Source organism: Cricetulus griseus, chromosome 2 (assembly GCF_003668045.3).
Source record: "Cricetulus griseus strain 17A/GY chromosome 2, alternate assembly CriGri-PICRH-1.0, whole genome shotgun sequence".
In the NCBI taxonomy this organism is placed as follows: domain Eukaryota; kingdom Metazoa; phylum Chordata; class Mammalia; order Rodentia; family Cricetidae; genus Cricetulus; species Cricetulus griseus.
The window spans coordinates 270713041-270737812 of record NC_048595.1 but is presented as its reverse complement, the minus strand read 5'-3'; the positions used below and the strand labels follow the sequence as shown (position 1 = coordinate 270737812).

Sequence of the window (24772 nt, the reverse complement as noted above, 5' to 3'; positions counted from 1 at the left end):
TTGCAACACTAGGAAGGTTGGGAACCACTGGTGTAGGGTGAGACGCTTTCACATATCCATCTGGGTTCTGTGCCATTGCTATTAAACCCAAGGCCGGTGCTTGCTTGAGTATCTCATTCTAATCTGCTGATTGTTTCGTGTGTGTGTGTGTGTGTGTGTGTGTGTGTGTGTGTGTGTGTGTGTGTGCGCGCGCGCACGCGCGCAGGTGTTCTTGTGTGTGCATCTATGTGCAACTGCATTCGCTACCGCATAGGGCTTGTACAAAGGTGATGGGAATTCACTCAACTTCTCATGTCTGTGCAGCAACCGCCTGATTATTTTGCATTAGTTATCTCTTTTTCCATGGGTAAAGGGTGCACCCATGGCTCATTATATATCAAAGTCTTCATATTTTACCCCATTTTCTCCCAACATTCATGAATAAAAAACATTAAAATTTGTTCTTAAATAATTTATTTTTTAATAATGACTTTTGTGAAGTTACAGTTCTTTAATAAAACAATCTGAAGAAGTCCAAAAAAGGTAGATTCCATCCTATGAAGACAACTAAATGTGCAAATTTCACATACTTTCTATAAGTATAAATAATTTCATTGTTTCACATTAAGAATGAAAATATCAATAGACACAAAATATTAGGTTATCAACTTTGAAAGAACTAAATGAAAAAAAGACAAAGATGTAAGTCAGGAAAGACAGTGTCAGATAAGAAGAGAAAAGGCTATATAGAGTTATACATCACAAACATCTTCAGGTGCTGGGCTAGAACCCAGGATGTCAGCCCTTCCCTCTGGAGAAATGCATCTCCCTCCAAAGGCAAGCGCAAAACACACAGAAAAGCTACAAGCCAATGGCAGAAACCTCCTCATCCTCATCGCTACTGGCTTTGCGGTTCCAAGGCTTGGGTTCCTATCCAGTACCCCAAGGGCACAGCATTTACACAGTAAGCAAAGGTCATGAAAGGCCACATATTTCTGTGTCCCTCCCCACTCCATCCCTATCTACTCTTCAAAGAGGTAGGATACTTGGAAGCATCTACAGGAGACACACCACAATTTCTTCCTGTGCAGCCGGGGAGTCATTAGAAGTATCAGCTTCTACAGGCTTTATTCATAAAGCAATCCCTTCTTTCCTAGGGAGGCAATGAGTAGAGAGGGCAGACAACTGCCCCACCACACCCCGAGGTCAGGAATTTGCCAGGTTCCCAGAACATGGCGGAAAGCAAGTATGTTATTCCAAGAGAATACTGCAGAAGAAAATCTTCATTTAAATAACGTTGAAGTCCATAATAAATAAAGTACGATGAGGGCACCCTTTAAGGAGGCAGCTTGTTGAATTCACGTAACAAGCTGCATACACAGAGGCAACCTGACAACAACCAGAAAATAGGTTATTATTATTCAGTCTTCCTATTACCTCTGGGGCACCATTTGAATGTTTAAAAAACAACTCCCTTATACATAATATAAGGGTATATTACATATGTACACACGCTGATACACACCTCTGTGCAAACTAGTCTCTCTGGAACTGAAGACAATGATGACCAGTGGTGGCATGTCTTCCTGCTAAGATGTTCTGCTGTCTAAAAGGTGTATGCATACAGTCAAGAGCAGCTTTTTTTGTCTCCATGTGAACATTTCTGTTTCAGCAGCCTCAGGGTTACAGTCTGTGTGCGGCTCTGCTTTCAGACAGAACCTTGGGAACCAAGCAGGCAGATAGGGAAGCCCACCGACTACAGATGCGCTCTACCCATGTCATTTCCCCTGAGCTTCCTCGAGCTTCTGGCTGGCAGAGGGCCTTGGTACTCTGAGGATTCAGCTTTGGCTCTCTGAGAAAAGCTTCCAGGGTGGGGGTGGGGGCAGTTAGGTGGTCTCAGGCTCCAACCCACCTGTCCACGTGCTTTTCTCCTGTTTCCTGGCAGGTGGGCACAGGAACTGCTTGCCAGTCCTAGCATGCATTCCATGTCTCAAGATCTCACCGGATTCCTGGTAGATGAGCAGCAACAGCTTCAGGCTGAATGTGACATCATGCATTGCCCATCACGAGGTCTACTCTCAGCCTACCTGGACATAGTCTTGGTTACCAAACCCGAATGTCACAGCCATGATGAAGAGCTTATCTTGTTTCCTTTGCTCAAAGACACTCGAAGCCACTGTCCCAGGGCCCACCCTTCCTATGGCACTCAGGGGTCTGGAGTACAGCACCACTCCGCCTGGCAGTTTGAGGCCCCTTCTTGCTGGGCCAGTCCTCTTGCTTGCACTTAGCCATACATCTGCTTGAACTGGAAGCACTCGTTGCAGTAACCGTTACACTTGGCATTGCCGAAGTGATCGCAGGCGGGGGCCCGGCAGCGCTGTTTAGGGAGCTCTTCAGAAGTGGGGTCACCCCGGTGAGCCACAGAGCCCACTCGCTGGCTCAGGTGCTGACACTCCATGCATAGTTCCTCACTACGACAGGCCAAGATGTTCTTGCAGGAGGCCCGGGCACACTTGGGCCTCGAGGCTCCCTGTGTCGTACGGGGCATATCTCTGAGCTGGCTAGATCTCTGTGTGGGAAGAACAAGAGAAGGATGTTACATTTCTCAGGAAACCAGACGGGGGTTTCAAATAACAGATTTGGATTCTACAGAGGCTTGAGCTGACTGAGTGAGAGAAGCAGAAAAATGTGCAACTGAGGGTCCATAGCTCCCCACCAATCCTGTGGACCCAGTTTGAGGAAGGTCCTCCCCGCTTCTGCCATATGCCAGTAAATGGAAGCATCCTGAATATTCAGAATAAAGGACTGAGAAGTCTGCTTCTCATTAAAATCTAAGAGGTCTCTGATCAGTCACCTCCTGGCTTTCAGGATGCTCTCAGAGGCTTTGCTCAGGGCTGACTGTATTAGCTGTTCAGAATCAATTCTAAGTATGCTTAGGCTGTTCAGTGTATCCTAACATGAGCCAAAGAAATGTGGCTGGTTTTTCCAGGCTCTCTTCCAGCAGACTTTTTAAAGGGACCTTTGTCATCATGAGGAGACAGCCTGTCTGTCACAGATGGAAGACCTGACACCAGAGAGGGCAAGATTCACCAAATGTCTCACCAGTTGCTCTTCAGTCCTTTTTGCTTCATGAAACCTCTGGCTCTGAGCTTCAATGAAGCACTTCTGACAATATCCTTCAAACATGGTGCTCCCGAGGGTGCCGCACTCCCTGCCCAGGCATGGGATGTTATTCTGGAACCTGGGGGCTGTGGAACCGGCTTTCCCAGAGGCAGTAACAAACTCTACAAAAGAGTGGATGCTAGTCAGTATTACATCTGGGTTACTGTGCAAATACAGACACTGACATACAGGAAATGGGTACCCAACATAGATGAAAACAGCCTTGAACATGTACTTTGAGACTGAACTTTCAGAAACTCAGCAAAATAACATCTTTGGCTTAATCTCTCACTTTGAACATGGGTCACTGATCAGTCAGAGAACCAAACAGCAGGCATTCACAGCCCACTTGCCCTTTGATTTAGAAAGTCCTAAGCCACAGATGTTTTCCTGATGGCAGTAAATACTTCCTTTCTTTTGCTAGCCTGCTTCAGAGTATCTCACCAAAGATGCTGAAGTCTGAACTATACGTGGGTAGCAGACTCTCAATGGCCTTATTAAACCCAGCCCCACAGTCTAGTGTGGCAGTATATGCCTAAAATTCTAGCACTGAGGGGAAAGAAGCAAATAGATTGCCAGGACTCTGAGGCCCGCCTGGGATACACAGTGGGTCCATCATGGACTAGTATGAATTATATCTATAGGATATTTTTGATGTAGGGTACATGGTAACTAGAACTGATGTAATGAGATAGTGCCTACTGCTTCCAGGTACAACAGCAGAGCAACAGTCACTGTCCCCAAGCACAAACCAATAAGAAAGGCATAGTGAGATGTAATTGCTCTGACTGCTGGGATAGGCTACTTTCTTGACAATCAAAGACCCCTTTCTAGGCACTGACTACTGCAATAGGCAATCTATGATTTCACTCACGTTTATTTTCTCTGTATTCGATGAAACACAGCGTGCAGAAGCCCTTGTTTTTGGGAGTCCCAAAATATGTGCAGCCAGCTTTTCTGCACTTGCTTGTCCCTGTCCTGTCTCCTGGAGTTCGTGCTGCCTGGGAAAGGCAGCCAGAAGGGACATCATTTCCAGTCCGATGGCAAGAGTGTGGGGCGAGACTTTGGATGAGTTGTGAGGGGTCAGACTTGGAGCGTTGGTGACAGGAGGGAGGGACACTGGAAGTGAGGCTGGAGGAGGGCTCTGCTTTGGTCCTTTTCAAACAGGTACTGCAGATGCCATTAAACGTCCGAGTGACATCCTGATGGCAAGCTTGGCACTTACCGGGATCTGCAGTGTGGCTGGCATTAAGCTGCTGGGCATTGTGGCAGCGCTCACAGAATCCATTATGCTGCACGTTCAATGTGAAAGGGCAACCGGGGCTCCTGCACTTCATTGCCGTGGTCTCGCTGAACAGAAAAAGGCTGGGTGCCGTGGGTGGGGCCGAATGAGGTCCTCCAGCTGTTTCCTCCGGGCTCCAGGCGGAGGTGCCAAGTCCCATGCCTGGGAATCCTTCAGGACCCAGCTTCGAGTTCAGCTTTGGGAGTTTGCTCTGGTTCTTTTGGCGCCTCTCTGAGCATTCATGACATAACGGTTGAGTGTTCACGGACATAAAGAAAGGACAGTTGGGTGTCTCACATTTTACATCCATGAGTGACAGCTGGGGCGTGGAAGGCTCCAAAGGGTTCTGTGAATGCGCCCCTCTCCTGCCTTGCTCATTGTTTTCCTGCCATTTCTTGTATTCATGCTGAACAAGTTCAAAGTAATCATCTACCAGATTTATTTCTTTGGGTAAATTAGCTTCATCCAACCTAAAGAGCAAGCAGGAAAATAAGTGGTGACTCCAAATAACACAAGACTCTAACATCATAAGCTCCTAGAACACATTTCCAGAATGTAGCAGTCTATGGCACAATACCAGCACTGAAATGCAGGCTTATGACACATTGTGGTCCAATACACTTCTATCATGTTCTCAAGTGCAGAAGACAAATCAAAGGGCTGGAGAGATGGCTCAGCTGTTAAGAGCACTGGCTACTCTTCCAGAGGACCCAGGTTCAATTCCCAGCACCCACATGGCAGCTCTGTCACAACTGTCTGTAACTCCAGTTCCAGGGAATCCAGCACCCTCACACAGACATGCATGCAGGCAAAACACCAATGCATAGAGAAAAAAATTAATAAATAAATCTTTTAAAAAAAGACAAATTAAAGGAGACTGCTTACTTTGCAGCATTGATGAGGTGAGTTGTGCCATGGTCCCAGCCTTGCACCGGGATCTCCATCACTATCAAGTACTCCTTGAGAAGTTTTTCCTTCATCTCATTTTCAGGGTCTGTCAAAAAGTGAACTTTTAAGTCTTCAAATCTTCCCCGATCTCTATTAACAAGGGGAACAGCTCGGATTTCTGAAAGAAAAAAAATATCGTGTGAGTAAAATATTATCCTACAAATGATGCTGTGTGTAAGGTCACATACACTGATTAGAATTTAGAGATACAGAAAGATTCATCCAGTCACACTTAAAAGCCAAACAGGGAAACAAAATGTGGTAAAGACTAACATAAAATGCTTTGTATCCAGGGAGCTCACAGAATGCCAAGGAGCCTGGTACTGGCAGACTTCTTTGACAGGGATTTAATTTGTGATTTTTGGATATTTATTGTGGCTGGAAGGCTGAGAGGTAATTTTAGTTCTTGTTTGGAGCACAAAGATTCTGGACTTACTTTTGTGCTTTTGTACACATCTCTATGAACATACTCTGTATTTGAACTCCATTATCCTCTCACCCCTCCTCCTCCTGCTGCTTCTACTTCTTTCAAAATCCTCTGCCTTCTACTTCCATGTATTCTGCTCTGTACCCTTAAAAAAAATCTAGATTCCATATATGAGAGAAAAAAGTGTTGCTTTTCTGAGTCTATGCTTTTCTTTTAAATATGATTATCTCCTGCTCCATCTTTTTTCTCTGCAAATGACAAAAATTCCCTTTTTCCCCCTTATGGCTAAATAATTCCATTGTGTACACATATCACAGTCTCTTCATCCATCCATCTGGTGATCATCACCTAAGCTGATTTTTGTAATCACAGGAAGGAGACAAGAGATCTGAACTGGTTAAATTCAATGCCTCCCAGGCAGACTGACCTGAGTTAGAATCTTGACTTTGTTGATGTCAAGCTAAGCATGTCATTTAACCTTTCTGAGTTTCCATGGCCTCATCGATAAAGTAAGACAACTCATGCCAACATCTCATAGGGATGCTATGAAAATGAAATGAAGGAATGTTGCCTGGAGCACTTAGCAAAGTGCTTACTATACATTATGGTATTATAATAATAGCTAACCTGACAAACATCTACTTGCTGTATGCCAGACTCGATACCAAGGCTTTGTGTACCTTAATTTGTCATGTAGTAATAACAGTGGTGGAGTATGCATATATGACTGTCCAACCTATGTTTACCATTCTGAAAGTACTTCCTAAGTCACACTCAAAAGGATGGCAGAATGGTATGTTTACTGCTATTGCATTACTGTGCCATTGTGTATGACTTTAATCTGAAAATCTCAAATCTACAAATCTGACTGGATTTGGGAGCATTTAAGTTTTGATTAGGGATGATGAGATGGCAAAGTCTATGTAAACATTCAGGAATATGAAAGACTCTGCAATCTGAAATAATATTGGATCCAAGCACTTTACATAAGAGATTGTTAATCCATCCTGATTAAGAACAGACTTAAATATAACAATTTCAGTTGGGAACAAGAGAGCAAGGCCGGGAACTCCAGGATCCAAAAGGGTTATGAGTATGAACTGATGTTTTCTTACCAGGTCCACTGTCCTTCAGGGTCACCAGGGGTACAAAGTGCTGGCTGTCATAGCCAAGGACAATGGGGTATCTGTAGCATTCCGGGGCGGGCCAGTGGAGAGGCAAGTAAATCCCACCCACTTTCAAAGGAGCAAAATTGGAACCCGATTCCAAGCTTCTTAGCATTTTGTCTGTTAACAGGAAGAAAAAAAAAAAAACAAAATAAGACCCTGGGTGACTTTCATGAAGCTGTTGAGGAGCCTGGGTTTCTCCTCAGAGCTAAAGCAGCATGGCTGAAAAGCATTTGGAAAAACAAGAAGAAACGAGGAGGCACCTCACCTGAAATGACAATGATGGGTCTTCTGAGGATGTTGCTGAGGACAAATATGTGGATTTCTTCCAGGGAATTATACTGAAGTCCACTTCGGGCTGCGGGAGTGTCTGCCGATGCCATTTTGACCAAATTGTCCCATTCATCATTCCAGTTCTAAGGGAAGGGGAGAAGAGAGGAAGGAAAGGACGGGTTAGCAAGTCACTCAAATGTCACTCTGCATTTGTCCCTGTTAAGAAATCCCATTCATTCTTCTCCTTCATTGAAACAATTGCTTGGATGTTCATCCTCTCCCCCATTTTGGTTTTTCTCCTTTACATTTTTCCACTGCAGAGCAAAGTCAAAGCTGAAGGGAGATACAGACAGCCTTTGCTTTCAGAAAAATTCCCTACCTGGGGCAGGGGGATAGCTCAGTGTTTTCCTAACATGCATGGAGTCTTGGGTTTATATCTAGCACCATGTAAAATCACATGGTGATGCATGTCTGCAATCCTAGCACTGTGGAGGTGGAGGCAGGAAGGTCATCTTCAGCTACATAGCAAGGTCATTTTCTGCTACGTAGCAGGTTCAAGGCCATACATGATACTCTAGCTCAGGGAAGAAAAAAAAAAAGCTTGAGGAGTAAGAGGTACATCCTTCCCTGGATTGATTGGCTGGGAAGTGCCTAAGGAAAGACCATGGTTGGAAGACCTGCCATGACAAAGAAATGCACGCCTAGGGATCTGATGCTTACAAGCCTGAGAAGTGAATTGCTAACTGGGGTTAATCCCACAGAAGGTTCTTGGTGTTTTCCACTTGGTGCACTGCTTAGCTCAACTCATATGACTTGTAAGTCATATGTTCCTCAGGGAACAGGGACTGGCCCAAAGTACCCTTTGTCCACCGTGGAGCTGTCAAACAAGAGCCAAACATACCCGAGTGTCGTAGCAAAGTCCTGTTTCCACAAATTCCTGTGATTTCAGAGACTCCAGCTGCCAGCGGAATTTAAAGTTTCGTGTGTCTGTCTCCTTAAGGGTGTTGCAGAGGGCCTTCCTCAGGACCAAGTCCGTATCCTGAACACCCCACATGTACTGACAAGCTGCATGCATGAGGCAATTTCCATCACCTGAGGACAGAAGGGAGCCGTGAGGAGCAAGTTAAGCAACCCAAAGTGAAGGGAAGGAATGCCCAGCAAACGTTTTCTGGATAAATTAAGCCCACTGCTGGAGGACTGTGTGGTTGATTCTTAATGAAGGGCCAGCTGGTAACATTCCATAAGGCCATGGCAGATGTACGGAAAAAAATTCTTTTTGTTTTTCCTTTTAGGGGGAGGAGCCAGATGACCTCCACTGTAGCATGGCTCTGCCCCTGACTAATTTGGATGATCTTGGGAACATTCCTGAGGTCTTCTCTACTTTGTGGAATGAGGGCACCAGCTTATGAACTCTATAGCTCTCTCTTCCTATTGGTCTTTGGCTTGCTGGCTAAGGACCTGGCACTCCTGCTGTCTAGCTCTCAGGAAGGTTTCACATCCAGGACAGTACACACACCAGGAAGCCACTGTAGCTTGGCCTAAGATAGGGCTGGTCTGGCTATGACTCAATGGTAAGTGACTTGGCCATTCCACTTTAGCTTTGGGGACCTGGGAGTTTCCTCTCCTAGCTTACCAAATGGGATTGACAGTACCAAATGACCTGTAGCCTGCTGCAGGCCCTGCCCCAGCCTCTGGGGCATTATGGGAGCCTGCTTGTAAACAATTATAAAGCCCTTTAAAAGAATTAAAAGGTAGTCGGGCATGGTTGTGCATGCCTGTAATTCTAACATTTGCGAGGCAGAGTTGAGAGAGTCAGAAGGCCAAGTTCATCCTTAGCTCCAGAGTGAATTGAGTATTAGCTTGAACTACAGGAGACCCTGCCTCAGTTATCAGTCAGTCAGTCAATCAACAAGCAATTACAAAACAAAAGTTAAAAAGTATTGACATTTAAAATAATTCAGTGTTTGAGGCTAGCATTTTGAGAAAAAGACAAGTCTAATTCTTTCACTAATTTGTGACTTTTCCAGGATAAAAGTCACAATTCAACAAACTATGCTCTTTCAGTCTGTACATTCATCCTTTTCACTTCTGGACATCAAACCCAGGGCCCCATGAATGCTAGGCAAAGGTTCTCTCTACCAGTGAGTTGCATTCAGTCTCTGAATGTATTCATTTTCATGCCCAAAAGAGTAAACATTTGGGAGGACAGTTGGATATAAAACTAGCCAATTCTTCATTCTCTTTTGGAAAGTATTACATATTTTTAATTTAAAAAGCTAAAAGTTTGGGGGTTTTTTGTTTTGTTTTACATTACTGTCAGTAAAGCAATAAAGCTATTTGAAATTCCATCAAATTCTAATTATAGTGAAACTGTAAACAACCTGTCAAATACGTATGCAGAGCCTGTCAGTATTCCCTCAGTGTGCACCCTTCAAACAACTCGCTGAACTAGTGAACAGAAAAGCTCATTTGAGCCCAGTGTCAGGCTGAGGTGTGGCAAGGGCTGCATTCTGTTGAAATTTCCCCTTTGCAAAATCTAGAGCAAAGATAAGGCTTTTTTTTTCTTCTTCTTGGGCTTACTTTCAGTTCTTTATTGAGATGCACCAGTATAAAATTCCCTAAGTAACATGTGGAATTCCCCAGTGCGAAGATATTTGACTAGCAATTGAGCAACAGTTGTTGTACGTTTTGTTCTGGTGTGTAGACATTTAAACTGCGAACTGCACCCTGGACTTTCCAAGTGGGTGTGGTCAGGCTGAGCTGGAACCCGGCTACTCACTATACAAGTGAAATTGCCACAGCCAATAGACGCTGGAATTTTCATGAAGTTTCAATTTTATGCCACCTACTCCCTTCCTCATTCACCACAGTCTCATATCCTCAAATGCAGACTCCTGAATCACCCCCTCCCCAAATAGACCGCCTGTGAAGGAACCTTCCAAAGGGGCCAGGTTTGTAAAAGGAAAGAAAAGATGCTAAGAAAGCCACTTGCCACCACCACCCCACCCCCACCCCCGCCCAAAGGTCTTTTCTTTCTTTTGCATAACTTTAAGAACTTTTCTTCAAAGCAGAAAATTTAGGATTCTGGGACCCCAAATCCACATTTTCCCAACATGTTACCAAAATGCCTTTGCTTTTGTAGTTTTAGCAGTAGCATGAACCCTTTTTGATTTAAATGGCAAAGGAAATGTTTAGCATTTATATTGCTTTTTTTCTCCTCCAGGAAATCAGATATTTCCTCTGTTAAGGAAATACTATATAATGTCTGCTAGTATTCTGAATGGTAAGCAAGATAAGGCTTTTCTTTCTCTATCCCATTTCTAATTCTCTCAACTCCATCTCTCTTTCGGTAACAGAATGGGACATGGTGAAAACCACAAACTGTCAGGTATATAAGCCCCTTGATGACAAGTTAACATAATTATCTACTTCGAGGCATCACTTGACTTAATGCCAAGAACAATGTAGATAATCACTGTCTCCAGTTTTCTTTTGACTCTATTTCTAAGAGTCTAAGCTTCATAAATATAGGGAAGATGTAGAGGTGATATACAAGAGTCCCCGGAATCAAAACAAACAAAAGCCCACATCAACCCATCACCAAGTTACTCAAGTCAAGAACAGCCGAAGTTAATGTACCAATTAAGTTATTAAGTTAACGTTCCTAGCACCATCATTGCCAACAGGGATTTTCTCCTCTTGGATGTATTATTTTGACCCACAGAATGCAGTTACTGATACAAGAAAATGAGATTGTACTCTTACCAACACTGTAAGTATTTAATTGATCTCACACAATCTCCATTCTTATAATAAATGTCTATGCCCTAAAGGCAGAATTTCTGTAACTGCATGAAACAATATCATTGGCTGTTTCTGCACCATGTACATAATCTTTCTCAAAGGATGTGATTTGGAAAAAAAATACAAGACAGTAAAACTTGACATAGAAAAGAGTTATCAGAGGTAAAGGACTTCAGTTGATTGAATGCCAAGAGCAGTGTGTAGAGAAGTTCTGTCTCTCATTATCTTAGGCAACAGAACCTAGGTGAGAGAAGTAGAAACAAAAGCATCCCCTGTCCTTAACACCCACTTGTTTGCAAGTCTAGAAAATGCCATCAACTCAGGAAGAGCAAGAGCATCATAAGCGTTTTTTCTAATGACAGCGGCAAACAACTGTGACACTGGTTCTCAGTGTTCTACTTTCCTTTTGAACTTAAAACCTTTTAAATCCTTTCCATTCTGGCCAGTGAAGGTTATAGATGATTTGGCCAATGTAAGCATTAGGAAGATTAATCTCCCAACTGGGGCAATGGGGTTTAGAAATGCATTCCACAAGTCTTCATGTCCTCTATACTGTAACTCTCTCTCTCTCTCTCTCTCTCTCTCTCTCTCTCTCTCTCTCTTTCTCTCTCTCTCTCTCTCTTTCTCTCTCTCCCTCTCTCTCTCTCTCTCTCCCTCTCTCTCTCAGAAAACACCTTAAAAACACCTTAAATAGAAATATTCACCAACTGGATATAAAGATGCACACTTGCCATTCCAGCACTCGGAAGTTGGAAGCAGAAAGATCACAAGTCCAAAACCAGCCTGAGTTATACAATGAAATCCTGTCCCAGCAGCAGACTCAAATACATTCATGACCATCACCTTTCCCTTATGGAGGGTCTTTCTATAGGTGTCTGCTTAATGGCATTAAAACTTCATGGAGAAGCATTAGCAGAAACACCTCCCCCCCCCCCGCCCCCAGGTCAGTAGAAGGGTGCTGGGAGAAAAGAACAAGCCTTACCATTGGTTTTCAGAGCCACGAGCTTCCGGACTTCTCGACACCAATTGAGCTTCTTCTGGTTTTCCAAGGAAGCCTGGACGCTTCTGTCAATGAGTGCCTTGTGGATGGTCTCCCGAAACTGTGGGCAAAACTGACACATTCTGAACATCTCCAGTGTGTATCGGTGCATGGTTTTAAAATGATGAATGATCCCATTGGTAGGTTTGAAAATATCTTCTGGAGTTCTCTCTCTTATCTTCACAGCTTTCCTCATATTGCTCAAGTACAAAGCCTGAGGAAGGAGTTGTTCAGCCATGGTTCTCCTCAACAAGGCCTGAAGAGGAAGGGGAAAAGCCCGTTCCGTTAGCCTGCCTTGAACATTGTTCCCATGTACCTGTCGGCAAGAAACCCCAGTGTTTGATCTTGTCATTATTCTAATCTGTAGGTAAAAGATCTTAGTCACCTCTACTCCTAGGATACTAGCTGGCCCTGCAGATTAACTCACACTGGACTGTTTTAAGTTACATCACTTTTAAAGATTAGTCTAAACAAGAGAAGGGAGGCGGAGCGTGGGTAATGAGGAGGAGGGGAATAACCCATGCTTTCAGTAGTTTGTCAGGGAGCCAAGTCTGTCTGTCAGTGACAGGTCCTGCTCCACAAAGCCAACCTTAGATCCATTGGATGTCACCCAGGACCTCTGAATGTCAGTACAGTGCTCACCAGAGTCCTAAGTCCACCACCTAAGACCACCACCATTCTGTCCTTGCTCTTGAGCAGAACCTAGATCCAGGTCACTCAAACATCCCCTACTTGATGCTACAAAGGCAGCAAATATTTGATGGAAATCCCATGTGGCATTTAGCTGCTGCCTGGTATTTCCTCTATGGTACTGGCCCCCAAAGAAAAGTAATACATACTTGGTTCAGGAGTTTATGATATTTATAAAGAGTCAACACCAGATTGTTTTATAACTAACAACAAAATAAAGCCTTTTTTGGCAAGATGCTTTGCAATCTTAAGAGCAAATGTCAGCTCTACTTCAGAGCCCTGCCACTGAACTTCATAACATGAGACAAAAAAGCAGAGTAATAATGAGGTACACCACACCTCCCAGAAAAAACAAGACACCAGATTGCCCCGTGATTTCAACTCAACTGACAACAAACTCTTATTGCTGACATGCAGGTACCAATGCCTAAGACACCGCCCCTTCCTCATCCTTCACCTAGAAGACCAAGCACAAGCAACGATGGAGAAAATGAAATATAGAAGCAAATAGGAAAAGCATCTTGGCCAGGCTGCCACTCAGGACAATGATGAGTAGCCACATGACTACTCAAGCCAGTTGTGCAAGGCTGTGTACTGATGCACAGGGACATCCTTCCAGAGTGGAGCAATGCTGAGCCAGTTCTGCTTCACTGTCCCCATGGACCCTTAATAGGGTACTTGGCCACACAACCTGATTTCCTAGACGACAACAATGGCATAGAGCACCTAAAGAGTTTCATGGTGAAGCTTAATTCCATCAGGCATCATGCTATCTGCCAAGGCAAACCCACCAGGTAAAAAACGGTGTGGTGACTATGCAAGAAGAAGAAAGCTAGAGATTAGAGAAGCCACTCCCGTGTGGGTCCAGATTCTCTTATGCCTGATAAAATGGTCTAAATTTTTGTGCCTAGCTTGAAAGAGAGGGTTGTTACTAGGGATTTGCATTAGAATTCTTAATCTAAATGCTAGCTAAGGCCTAGAACTCATTCTCTTGTGTGATGCCAGTTATTTCTTGCAACTGGAATTAGGCAAAAACACTGTAGGGATGAGATAAAACTATAAATATCACATTTACATCTCCTTGGTGATGTAGCAAGGATCTCTTTCATGTTGTCATTACTCCATCCATCCATCCATCCATCCATCCATCCATCCATCCATGCAGCCATTAATGACAGACCACCTATTTAAGGGCAATCCCTGGGCTTGATGCTATAGCTAAACTTGTATGACTTTACTTCCAGCCTTGATATCACACAGCCACTAGGTTTGTAGCTAAGGCAATAAAGATGAGGCCCATCAGGGTCCAGCAGTCACAGGACTCGGCTTCACCCAGGAGCCAAGTCTTCCTGTTTCCTATGCCCATCCCCTGTGAGTCTCCTATTAGTAGCCCTCAGGAACAAACAAGGAGGTAGGAAGACTTTCTATCAATGAGTTGCATCGCGTTCTGTTCGCCTGTCTATTCTACACTAAAGATCTTTTGGTGGGGGCTTTAAACCACATGCAAGACATGCAAATGTCAATGTTTGCTATAGCCCATTACGCTCCCTTCCCATTCAGACCCTGCTTTGTAATGCCTGCAAAAGTGCCTCTTCAAAACAAAATCTAAACCACTGCTCAAGTTTCCAGTTCTTGGACTTCCCCACATTGAGAGAATAAATTTTCCTGACATGATTGTAATGTCTCATGGGTAAAAACTAATTACAGCATTACCCTTAACTTTTAAAAATATATTTGTTACCTCACTGCCTGACAGACAAATTTCCCAATTTTTGTCATTGGATCAATAAGATTCTACAGAACTTACTCACCAAAGTCTTTCCCCGGGTTTTATTTTTCCACTCTGAGCAGATTTTTTTTTTTTTTTTTGGTTTGAGATGTGGAAACTTATGTATTATTTATCAACAGATACCTCAGGCAATTGTTGGGAAGTACCCCTCCAAAAAAAAAAAAAAGCATACAAGTATTGCAAAAGATACAAAAAGCATCTCCTTGAAAATGGAGACCTGACTGGCTGCTCAATAATCTGTGACATTGGCGTACAGAAGACTAATTAACAATATAATTTCCAAAGGGTGCCCCCCAGACACTTGACCAAACTGAGACTAACTTTCCAAAGAAAAGATCAGAGACCAGGAGAGCTCAAAACAAAGCGCACTCCAAAAAGAGCCCTTAATACCTCAGCTTTCCTGAGAGGCCAGGTGGCAGGATGTGGGACGACCCGGACTGACAACCACAGTCTGAGGTGGGGGGTCGGGCTGCAGCAGGGAGTTTTACATGCCACCTAAAGTGGAGTCCCCAACAAGCAGGCCAGAGACCCATTTCTGCATGCATACTCTTCTTAAATTGCAGCAAGTGGGGTCGGTGATCTCGAAGCAGCCCCCTCCCCAACACACACACCCCTCCCACAGATCGCTGCGTCTGAGTAAGCTGTCCCCTGGAAGGTTCGCTGACTGAAGCCTCCAAATCGGATTTGGTGGCCTCGGAGTAACCCATCCCCCTTTGGGCTGGTTATGCACAATATGGGATGAAACTCCCAGTGCGATTCTGTAAGGTCTACGTGCCTATGAGCATGCTGCACTTGATTTCCAAAAGAAGAGGGAGAGAGAGATAGGGAAAAGGTGCAAATCACGCACCACCACACGACCTAGGGACCCGAAGGATGACTATTCATCGACCAGCTGCAGCTTATGTCACCCTGCAGGATCCGAAAGGAATAGCCTACAAGTTGGCTGGAGAAACACCCAAGGCTGTCACCTAAACATCTGGCATGAGGACCTCAGCTCAGGCCAACAAGACACAGCCTCGCTCCAGGACCCCTGAAAAGCCAGAGTGAGGCAGCCATACACAGGGCTGGCCGTGCACACCGAATCTAGCTGGCCATGCACTCCACTGGCCTTGCACCCCGCATCCTGCTGGCCGTGCACCCGGCAGCCGGCGTGCCGCTCACCTCTTGGGGCCGCACGGTGCGGTGCGGTCGTAGAGCCCGAGTGGCTGGCGGTCAGTCACTGTGTACGCCGCAGCGGGGGGTCGCGATCCAGGTCCGGGTGGGGGTCGGACCGAGGAGGAGCCCCATGGACGCCCGGTCGGGCTCCCTGTCTGGCCGGGGGTGTGCACGTCTCTCGGCGGCCTGACTCGCCGCTCCGCCCCCGCGGCCTCAAAGCCCGTGGCACTTCTCCGGCGCGAAGGCAGCAGACTGGGCAGTTCCCTTTTTTTGCCTTTGAGTTGTATGCGTCGCCAGCCACAGGGGATTTCCGAGGGACTTTCCAGTCACGTGACGCCCGCGTGGCGAGCGCGGCCGGCCGGCAGAGGGCGCTCGAGGCTGTCCCCCCCCGCCCCGCCCGGAGAAACTCCTGGGTCCCGCCCCGGGGTGTCCCCTCAGTGAGTCACCTGGGCATTTCGTCACATCCATGTGGAAATCGCGGTGATGGGAACTGGAAATGCAATAGGTTCTTTTTAAAATAGCTTCTTTTCTGAAGAAAATCAGCTGTGAAAAAGAAGGGAAATTAGAGAGAAAGAAAACCCTAAAAACCACCCTGACACCCAGGACCGCAGGCCTGAGGCTGGCTTTGAAGTCTGGGCTGTGCACGTGATGAGCACTGTTGAGAGAGCTCTCGGCAGGATCCCGGAGGGGATTGCTAGAAAAAGCAGCCAGGTTCCCCATGCCCAAGCTCCAGGCCGAGTGCAATGCACAGAGACATCAGATCCCATGGTCCTGCAGCTTTTGAGTTCCAGCGGCAAAGTTAATTTCAGAGAGAATTTACCCCTCCCTACCCACACACACACACACACACACACACACACACACACACACACACACACACTCACCTCTACTCGTTCCATTTCCCTCCTTCCTTCCCCCCTCCCCCAACTCTCTCTGTTTTTCGAGACAGGGTTTCTCTGTATTGCTTTGGAGCCTGTCCTGGAACTCGCTCTGTAGACCAGGCTGGCCTTAACCTCACAGAGATCCTCTGCTTTCCGAGTTCTGGGACTAAAGGCGTGTGTCACCAACGCCCGGCTTCTTCGTTTCTGTGTCCCAAGGAGCATTTTAGTTTAGAAATAGCTTCAAGTTCATTACCTGTTTTCCCACCGATTTACAAGTTTTCTTAGGTGTGGTTTAGCTGGCCTGAGAATTAGTTTACCCCAAGAAACCAACAGAGGATTATCCTCCGTGGTGCCGTTGCACATTGACTGGAAGCCTCTGCCTTTTTCTCTGGGAGAGATCTTTGTATCTCTTGGGGAGATGGTCTTGAGTTTGCAGAGAGAGGCCAAGATGGTTTTACTGTTTTGGAGTTTTTCCTCCTTGGTTCCCTTGGCAGGAGTCCTACAAAAGAAAGCGCAAACCAGACAGAAATACTCTGAGTCCGTTGTGACTTTAGGTATCTAGTTTGTCAAATTGCCAGACCATATATTGCACACTTGAACCAGGAACGTGTGGTCTCCCCAACAGTGTGACTGGGCTAAGTGACAGAACATGGTGACACTTTTCGTTGGTAAAGTGAGGCTTGGAGCGAGAGTACTGGCCACCTTCCCGAGACCGGTCCAATTCTTTTTCAGCCAATGGCTGCCCCCCCACCCTTTACCCCCCCCCGTTTCTATTTAAAACCTGGTATTTGTCCTCTTATTCACAGATGTTCTCAGCTGTCATAACCCGAACAGTGGTAGTAGGCTAAAATGACATTCCTGAAGCATTTATTACAGGCTTACATAAGCTTTTATATGAAGTTTAGAGAGCTTAAGCCACATGCCCACAGTTGACACAGTAAGTGGCCTGACAGCTTTTGGAGCTTGGTCGGTCTGTCTTGTTGCAAAGCCCACAAGTAAGGATTAACCACGTGACCATATGAAGCCTAGGAATCCCTTTGATGAACACAGTAACCTATGCACAGTAGATGCATGCTCCACTGTCATGAACCTTCCCAGGCAAACTGAGGTGACAAAAGACACCAGATAGAAAACACCATGTATAGAATATTAATCCTCAGAGTACTCTCCCAGGCCCGCCTCTGCAAACAGAACCAGCAGCTTTTTGCCATCTCGGATGGCTCCTCAACTAGTCCAGCAGTGTCCATGTTCACATCCTGGCTGTGTGGCTCCCTGGTTTGCTGAGCTGGGGATTCAATGAGGAGGAATAACAAACTTGGAAGGCCAAGCTCATGCCTGTCACTACCATTGTTCCCATAGAACTGTTTCACCATCTTGTCTGCCAAGATTTGTGATTGGTCAGATGTGGGGGTGGGGTGGAGGGTGCAGCCTTTTACATTTCCTACTGCTCAACTGTTCAGCACAGGAATGCCTCTCAACCTTCCCCAGGCTCCCCCACTCTTCCTTAGTCTTCCCCAACCTCCCTCAGTCCCCCACCCCCACCCCGCAGGCTTCCTTAGTCTTCCCCAGTTTTCCTTTCCAGAGAAAAGTGCATACTTCCTAGCTTTGAATATCTTTCAGGGCACTATTTGGCTGAGCAATTAGCTTTCCCTTTCTGAATATATGAACAATACCCATAAGAGGTGTCTTCCTGGTGAATCAGAAGGGAAAGATAGAAGCAGGAGTGTCAGTGTCTTCTTTGGGGGAAAAATAAGTGATAATAAATGCATTGAAATGAAAGGAGCCCATAAAGGTTTGAAAGGGACCTCAGTTTCTGCTATAGATCTTGTCAAGATGTTCAGGCTCTGCAAAAAGGTAGGAATATTTATGAGAAAGTAGTGGATTGATGGTAGAAAAAAAAGTTTCTTTATTGGAGGAGAGAGGAATTCTAGGTGTGTAGAAGGTTTTGGAGAACCCCGAGTTCTGTGCCATTTTTACTGTGTGCCAACATTTGCATTATAACAGAATGTTGATCTCTGGGATTTAAACTGTGGGAGTATGCCTGTAGCCTATGTGTTTGAACCACACCATAAAAGAGATGAGGATCCCAAGATAGTGGGGATCCCAGTGCCCTGCTATAAGCCCTGAACTTGGGAGGTAGATGTAGTAGGACCAGGAGGACAAGGCCATCATTAACTACACAGTTAGGGACCTGCCTGGGCTTCATAAGACCCTGTTTCAAACAAACAATAACAACAAACAAGAGGAACAGCTGAAATCTCATTAAAGGAAGACAGATGGGAATATGACCAGAAGCAGGTGTGTGGGCTCAGTTCAAATGCACATAAGGACTTTTCTTTCTTCTTCTTCTTCTTCTTTTTTTTTTTTTTACATCACACACCCCAATTCTAATTCTGCTCAACTTCCAATCCCTCCATATCCTCCCCTCCTGCCTTCAGTGCCCCCCATGAAAATTTAAAAAACTCAAAATAAGCAAGCAAACAAACGAAAACAAAAAGGAAAACAAAAATCAAAAGAACAAAAACAACAACAAAAAGTCTCTTTGCTCCTCCATCTTTCCCCCCTCTTCAGCACCTCTTCATTCATCCTGGTGGCATTGGGAGCCTCGGTATAATACCCTTTTGTCCAATCAGCTTTACTTTCAAATGTTCATTGCAATGAGTCACTGGTCTGGTTCAAGGCCTCTGATTTCTGGTACACCCATCATCACTGGACCCTCACCGACACTCCTCTCAGATATCCCACAGCTGCCCCAAGTCATGGAGATCCTACAGTTGTGGGTCCACAGGACCACTCCCTTCAGGAGTGGGGCAGATGTTAGGGTGGGTCAACCCCAGGTCTGGCTATAGGCCTGGGTGGTGGTAGTTGAGCTGGTCAGTCTTGGACACCAGGCCACCTGCCTCAGATGAGGGACAGAGCTAGCTTCCCTATGCCCATGTTAAGAACCTTTCTTAATCAGTAATCAGGGATGGCATCTGAGAGGCTGTGGAATTCCAGAACATGGGAGCCATGAATCTAAGTAACATTGGACATCAGTGCCCTCCATTGCCCCATCCCTCTCTCCCCACATTGTTCTCTAGTGGAAAGAGATCCTCTAATAAACACATTCCTATGGCCTGATACAAGTCTGGTGGTTTAGTTATTACAAGGTCGCTTTGAAACCTGCACACCTGTATTCCCAGCCATTCAGATCTTAGATGAGTGTTTGAAGCTACTCCAGGCCTCATAGTCAGCATCAGGCAAGCCAGGGCTACAGAGCAGGCTCTGTCTCAAAAATGAATAAAGAGCCGGGCGTTGGTGGCGCACGCCTTTAATCCAAGCACTCGGGAGGCAGAGGCAGGCAGATCTCTGTGAGGCCAGCCTAGTCTCCAGAGCAAGTGACAAGATAGGCTCCAAAGCTACACAGAGAAATCCTTTCTCGAAAGAAAAACCAAAAATAAATAAATAAATAAATAAATAAATAAATAAATAAATAAAACAAAGGGAAGAAAGGATACTGCTTGTGTCTCAGAGTCCCTATAGGGCTAGTTCTGAGGCAGCTTGAGGATGTGACATTACAGATTTCATCATCACATGAAAGCCGCCTTCTCTCAAAATTCTGCCTCTTCTATAGGGACCTCAATTCTTTACAGGAGCTATCTGGCCTGAAGGAAGAAACCCAAGACCCATTTTGGTGGAGAGACACCTGAAGTAACTTTGTGAGTCACTAGTCCCAGGGACAGCCTTCACTAGAAGGGAGACACTAGAAGTGAGTTTCAAGCTGAGGGCGGCTCCTCTAGTCCCACATGGCCTGAAAGTAATGGGTTGCTGGAATCGCAGACTCTTCAGGAAATTCACTCCTGTGAATTCCAGTTTAATTTACTGTCAACGCTTGGCTGAGAGACTTGGCAGAGTAATTTTATTTTGTATCACAAATAAAAATACTCAATTCTTGGTTTCTGTTTCTATACAGGGTACTCTTAATGAGTGACTATGAGCCATAAGGAAAGGTTTGGACAATGGCTTCTTAGGAATTCACTGGTGTGCTATGTTGGTTTAAACAGTAAGCTGGCTATTAGCTGAGAGAAATTGGTTGTTTGTAAGCATGCGAATGAGCCTTTGATCCCCATCCCTCTCAACACACACACACACACACACACACACACACACACACACTTTATCTGTCCCTCAATCCCCTTGGACCAGTTTGGGGTCTCCACCACAATGCTTTCTTGCTACTCCTGTGTCCCTTATACTTCATCTTCATAAAATGGTACTTTGGCTTTAGTTCATTTGGGGACTTGTTTTCTGGAACTGATTGACCATGCAGTTGTCCCTGCTCATTTGTCTTCGAACAGAGTACAACATGTTACTGTGTTAAATTTCTTGAGAAATTATCCCTATGGACATCAGGACCATCCTACAACTTGGTGGAAACCCCAAGTTCCTTGACAGGCTGGATGAAGAGATGCTGTACTTCTATCCTGAGAGTCCTTGGGTGGAAGTCATGCTCTAGATTTAATAACAACGGGAAGGGCAATCTAATTATATTAAATGCAAGCATGTTCTTTTACTCACTGACAATAGAGTATATGTATTGATATTGCTACATTCTTTCTTTTTTCTTCATTGCTGTCAGCATCCATGCTTGATCCCATGGCTTTTTGGAGTTTATGAATCTTCTGAACTGATCTTGATCTGTAATAGTTATTCATGGTGGTGCATAAATAGGTTGTTGTATGATTTGGCTCTTTGGACCTCTTTTAGAATTTAAGGATTGACCATGCCAGTGTATATCTGCTTAAGCATTTCTCCAAGACCCACTACAAGCTAACAGTCTTTGAAATGTGCTGTTCAATGACTGGAACCTATTCTAGCAGTAGAAGAGAATTTGGTTTTGTCTTAAGCCTGAGTATAGAGGGCTGGCCTGTATTTGTTACTTTTCTCCTTGGTGTGGCAATTACACTAACAAAGCAATCTAAAGAAGGAAGGGTTGATTTTGGTTAATGGAATGAGGATTGAGGTGGGGAAGCCAGAGAGAAGCATGAAGCAGCTGATCACATTGCATCTGTGGCCCAGAAGCAGAGGTGTATAGGTGCTGGTGTTCAGTTTGGCTTCTCCCCTTCATCCATTTTGGTTCCATACCCTATGGGATGAAGCTGCCTACACTCAGGTTGGTTGCCCTTGATCAGTTAATACTTTCTGGAAACACTCCCATAGACATGGTGATCCTAAATCACATGAAGTTGATTAACCATTCATTAAGATTAAGTAACTTTGCCTCTGTATAACTACTTAAAAGGCTGTTGGTCCTTGCTTAACCATAAATGATGGAAGAGAGGTCTTTTCTCAGCAGATATTGCCTCCCAAATGGCTCAGCTTTCAAGTCTGTTCAGGGAAGCCTCTCAACTAACTCACTTCCTTCCTGCTCTTTTTATTTTCTTTGTGCTATTTATCACACTCCAAAGTTCTTTATTAATTATTTTTTTCTGAAAAATAGTTGGTTGTCTGCCTTTCCCCATTAGAATTGAGTACAGGACTCCTGCCTACCATTGTTCACTTACATATCTGCTGAGCCCAGCAGTATGTCTAATATATATTAGTTACTCATTAAATAAGATTTTGCTAGATGAATAAAACAATTGAGTGACTGAAAGGGGAAATTTACTTTTAATCTTTAAATTTACTTTTAATCTTTTACATTCATTTATTATGGTGGCTGAATATGTTAAGTGGCACAATTATGCCACTAGCCCCTGTGTGGAGGTTACAGAGCAACTTTTATGATCCAGTTCTCTCTGCAGAATCAAGGTTTGATAGCAAATGCCTTTACCAACTGAGGAAATAGCTCTTCTGTGTACATTTCTTAATCTGTATTTATACAGGCAATAACCATTTCCTTTCTCCATCCTTGACACTTGGATCTTCTTACATGGATGTATAAATCAGTCATTATCTTAGGAATCACTAAAGGTTAAAAAGAGAAAATATGCTGGTTGGGGATGAAGCTTGCTAGTGGAGTCCTTTGCTAGCCCCACCCTAAGTTCCATACCCAGTATTAGAAAAAAATAGTGTGTTATAAAACTCAACACATATGGTATTTTGTAAGAATAAACAGTCAATGCAGTTTACAGGAACTAAGTGCTGGGTTAATCCTTTAAAGTGATTTATCATTTCACACAAGGTAGAGAACAAAGACGAGACCAGAAAACAAGATGTACTGCTTTTAGATGTTATGTTCTGAAACCTGTTATTAAGTGTCTCTGAGTGAATGCTAAATCATCTAAAAACAAGAGTCCAGCTCAATATAGGATGGCATGTTCCTTCTTAGTGGGTGTTATGGGTTGTTTGGATAGATGCCAGCTAAGAACTAAGAGTTGAAGACATGGTCCCCATCCTGTATTGGGGGTAGAACCTTTCAAAGGTAAGGGTTAGTGAAAGGAACTAATGTCACTAGGAACACACCCTTCAAAAGGTAGCTTCTCTCATTTCCCAGCTACTGTGAGGTAGGCAGACTCATTCTGTTAGCCTAACACTACTCTGCCAAAGGCCCAAGAGCAGGAGAGCCAAGTGACAATAAAAGCAGGTCCCCAAACCTTGTAAGTCATTTGTGTTACATGTGGAAAATTGGCTAACACAAATTGGCTTCAAAATGTCTTTTTATTCATTAATAAACTATATGGAAATTATTAATACTTTATTTACAGTACTGAAAGACTTATTTCCCTTCCTGAACTCATAAAGTCTTAAGAATTAGGATTTTTCTTAATTTCTACTTTTTGTTGGAAACTTAGAAGAAGCCGTGCAGTTGCAGCACACACCTTTAAACCCCACACTTGGGAGGCAGAGGCAGGTGGATCTCTGTGAGTTTGAGGCCAACCTGGTTTGCCGAGTGAGTCCCAGGAAGCCAGAGATACACACAGAAACCCTGTCTCAGAAAAAAAGAAAGAAAGAAAAATGAAAAGGAAATGTAGAAGAAAGTTTTGTAGCTGTCATAGTTTTTCTCTAGTTTTATAGTTGCCTCAGGGGAAGCTGGAGTGGTGAGGTGGGGGCTGTGATTTTCCTGTTGGAAATAAATTTAAGGTATGTGCTTCTTTTTCTTCCTTCCTTCCTTCCTTCCTTCCTTCCTTCCTTCCTTCCTTCCTTCCTTCTTTCCTCTCTCTCTCTCTCTCTCTCTCTCTCTCTCTCTCTCTTTCTTTTGTTTGAAACAGAGTTCTCTGTGTAGCTTTGTCTGTCTTAGAACTCTCTGTAGACCAGGCTGGCCTGAAACTCAGTAGAGATTTGCCTGCCTCTGCCTGTGGAGTGCAGGGGGAAGGTGTGTGCCACCACTGCCCAGCTAACAATAAAAACAAACAAGTAAACAAACCCTTCAACTTGTTACATTTCCTCTGTGAAATGGATTTCATGGTTCATTTCACATGGATCATCATCTGTTCTTAGTGTCTCTGGTTATGCCTGATTGGGAGCCAGCCTTCATATTAAGTAGATGGTCTTGATATCAAACATTCAAACTTGAGCAAATGTGAGATTTGAGACTGAAAGCAAAAAAAAAAAAATAATGGAATTCATAAATATATCTCTAGCTTTGAATTTCAGGAAAATGACTGTACTTCGTGGGTGGCTGAAAAAACGCTTGATCTTGTAACGTGAATCGCTTGAAAGTGTTCTGCCTATTCTGTCTTACTTCCTGGCCGTCATCTTGATAACTGAACATTAGTCCAGGACCTGAATCTGCCAGGTTTTCTTGGTGCCTTCCTAGAGTGAAATCAGCACCACAGACACAGAAACACCCTCCTCAACCAGGTGACATAGCCGGAAAGCTTGCATTTGTCCAAGTTATTACTTGTTTTTAAATTCAACATAAAAAGCAATGAAATGTTTAGGTTGCAAATTCACACAGGAATCATTTTCAGGTTCGCTAAGAGATACTTTTTCCCTTCCTAAATTGGCTTCATCATGTTCATTTATAAACTGAAAGATCTACCCGTCCAGCCTCTGGTGATGCATGCTGGGAATCCCAGCTCTTTCCAGGAAGAGGCAAAAAGATAAAGAGTTTTAGGTCAGAAAGTTGAAGGCCAGTCTAGGTTGTATGGGAGCCAAACATAAACAAACAAGCAAACAATAAAGGAAAAGACCTGGTTGGATTTATTAGTTGAAGCCATTTTAAGCTCAAAATTTCTTGTGATTGCCTCAGGGGA

At 44.4% G+C, this 24772-nt stretch overlaps 1 protein-coding gene across 4 annotated transcripts; it reads right to left on the bottom strand.

Annotated features, from left to right (window-relative positions):
- Positions 1-436: 436 nt before the first annotated feature.
- Tnfaip3 (TNF alpha induced protein 3) lies at positions 437-15981 on the bottom strand. Of its 4 annotated transcripts, none has more exons than XR_003482609.2 (9): positions 12024-12669; positions 8139-8329; positions 7233-7380; positions 6914-7084; positions 5309-5489; positions 4016-4893; positions 3082-3263; positions 1505-2548; positions 437-1368 (listed from the first exon to the last, which is right to left on the bottom strand). XR_003482609.2 is itself a non-coding variant. In XM_027401941.2 (9 exons), exons 2-9 carry the CDS (start codon positions 12316-12318, stop codon positions 2264-2266), a joined length of 1980 nt encoding a protein of 659 aa, XP_027257742.1. In that variant the 5' UTR covers positions 12319-12336; positions 15721-15981; the 3' UTR covers positions 437-2263. The 4 variants fall into 4 exon arrangements, 3 of the variants coding, with proteins under 3 accessions (XP_027257742.1, XP_027257741.1, XP_027257740.1); XM_027401941.2 differs by adding an exon at positions 15721-15981 and having other exon boundaries at positions 437-2548; positions 4367-4893; positions 12024-12336; XM_027401940.2 differs by adding an exon at positions 15721-15980 and having other exon boundaries at positions 437-2548; positions 12024-12336.
- Between the last annotated feature and the right edge of the window lie 8791 nt (positions 15982-24772).

Coding starts and splice junctions, on each gene's coding strand:
- Tnfaip3 (XM_027401939.2), bottom strand. CDS start 12,432: ATGACAAGATCAAACACTGGGGTTTCTTGCCGACAGGTACATGGGAAC. Junction 5,490..6,913: donor CCTGAAGGACAGTGGACCTG/GTAAGAAAACAT, acceptor TTTTTCTTTCAG/AAATCCGAGCTGTTCCCCTT. Junction 3,264..4,015: donor CGAATACAGAGAAAATAAAC/GTGAGTGAAATC, acceptor ACTCTTTTGTAG/AGTTTGTTACTGCCTCTGGG.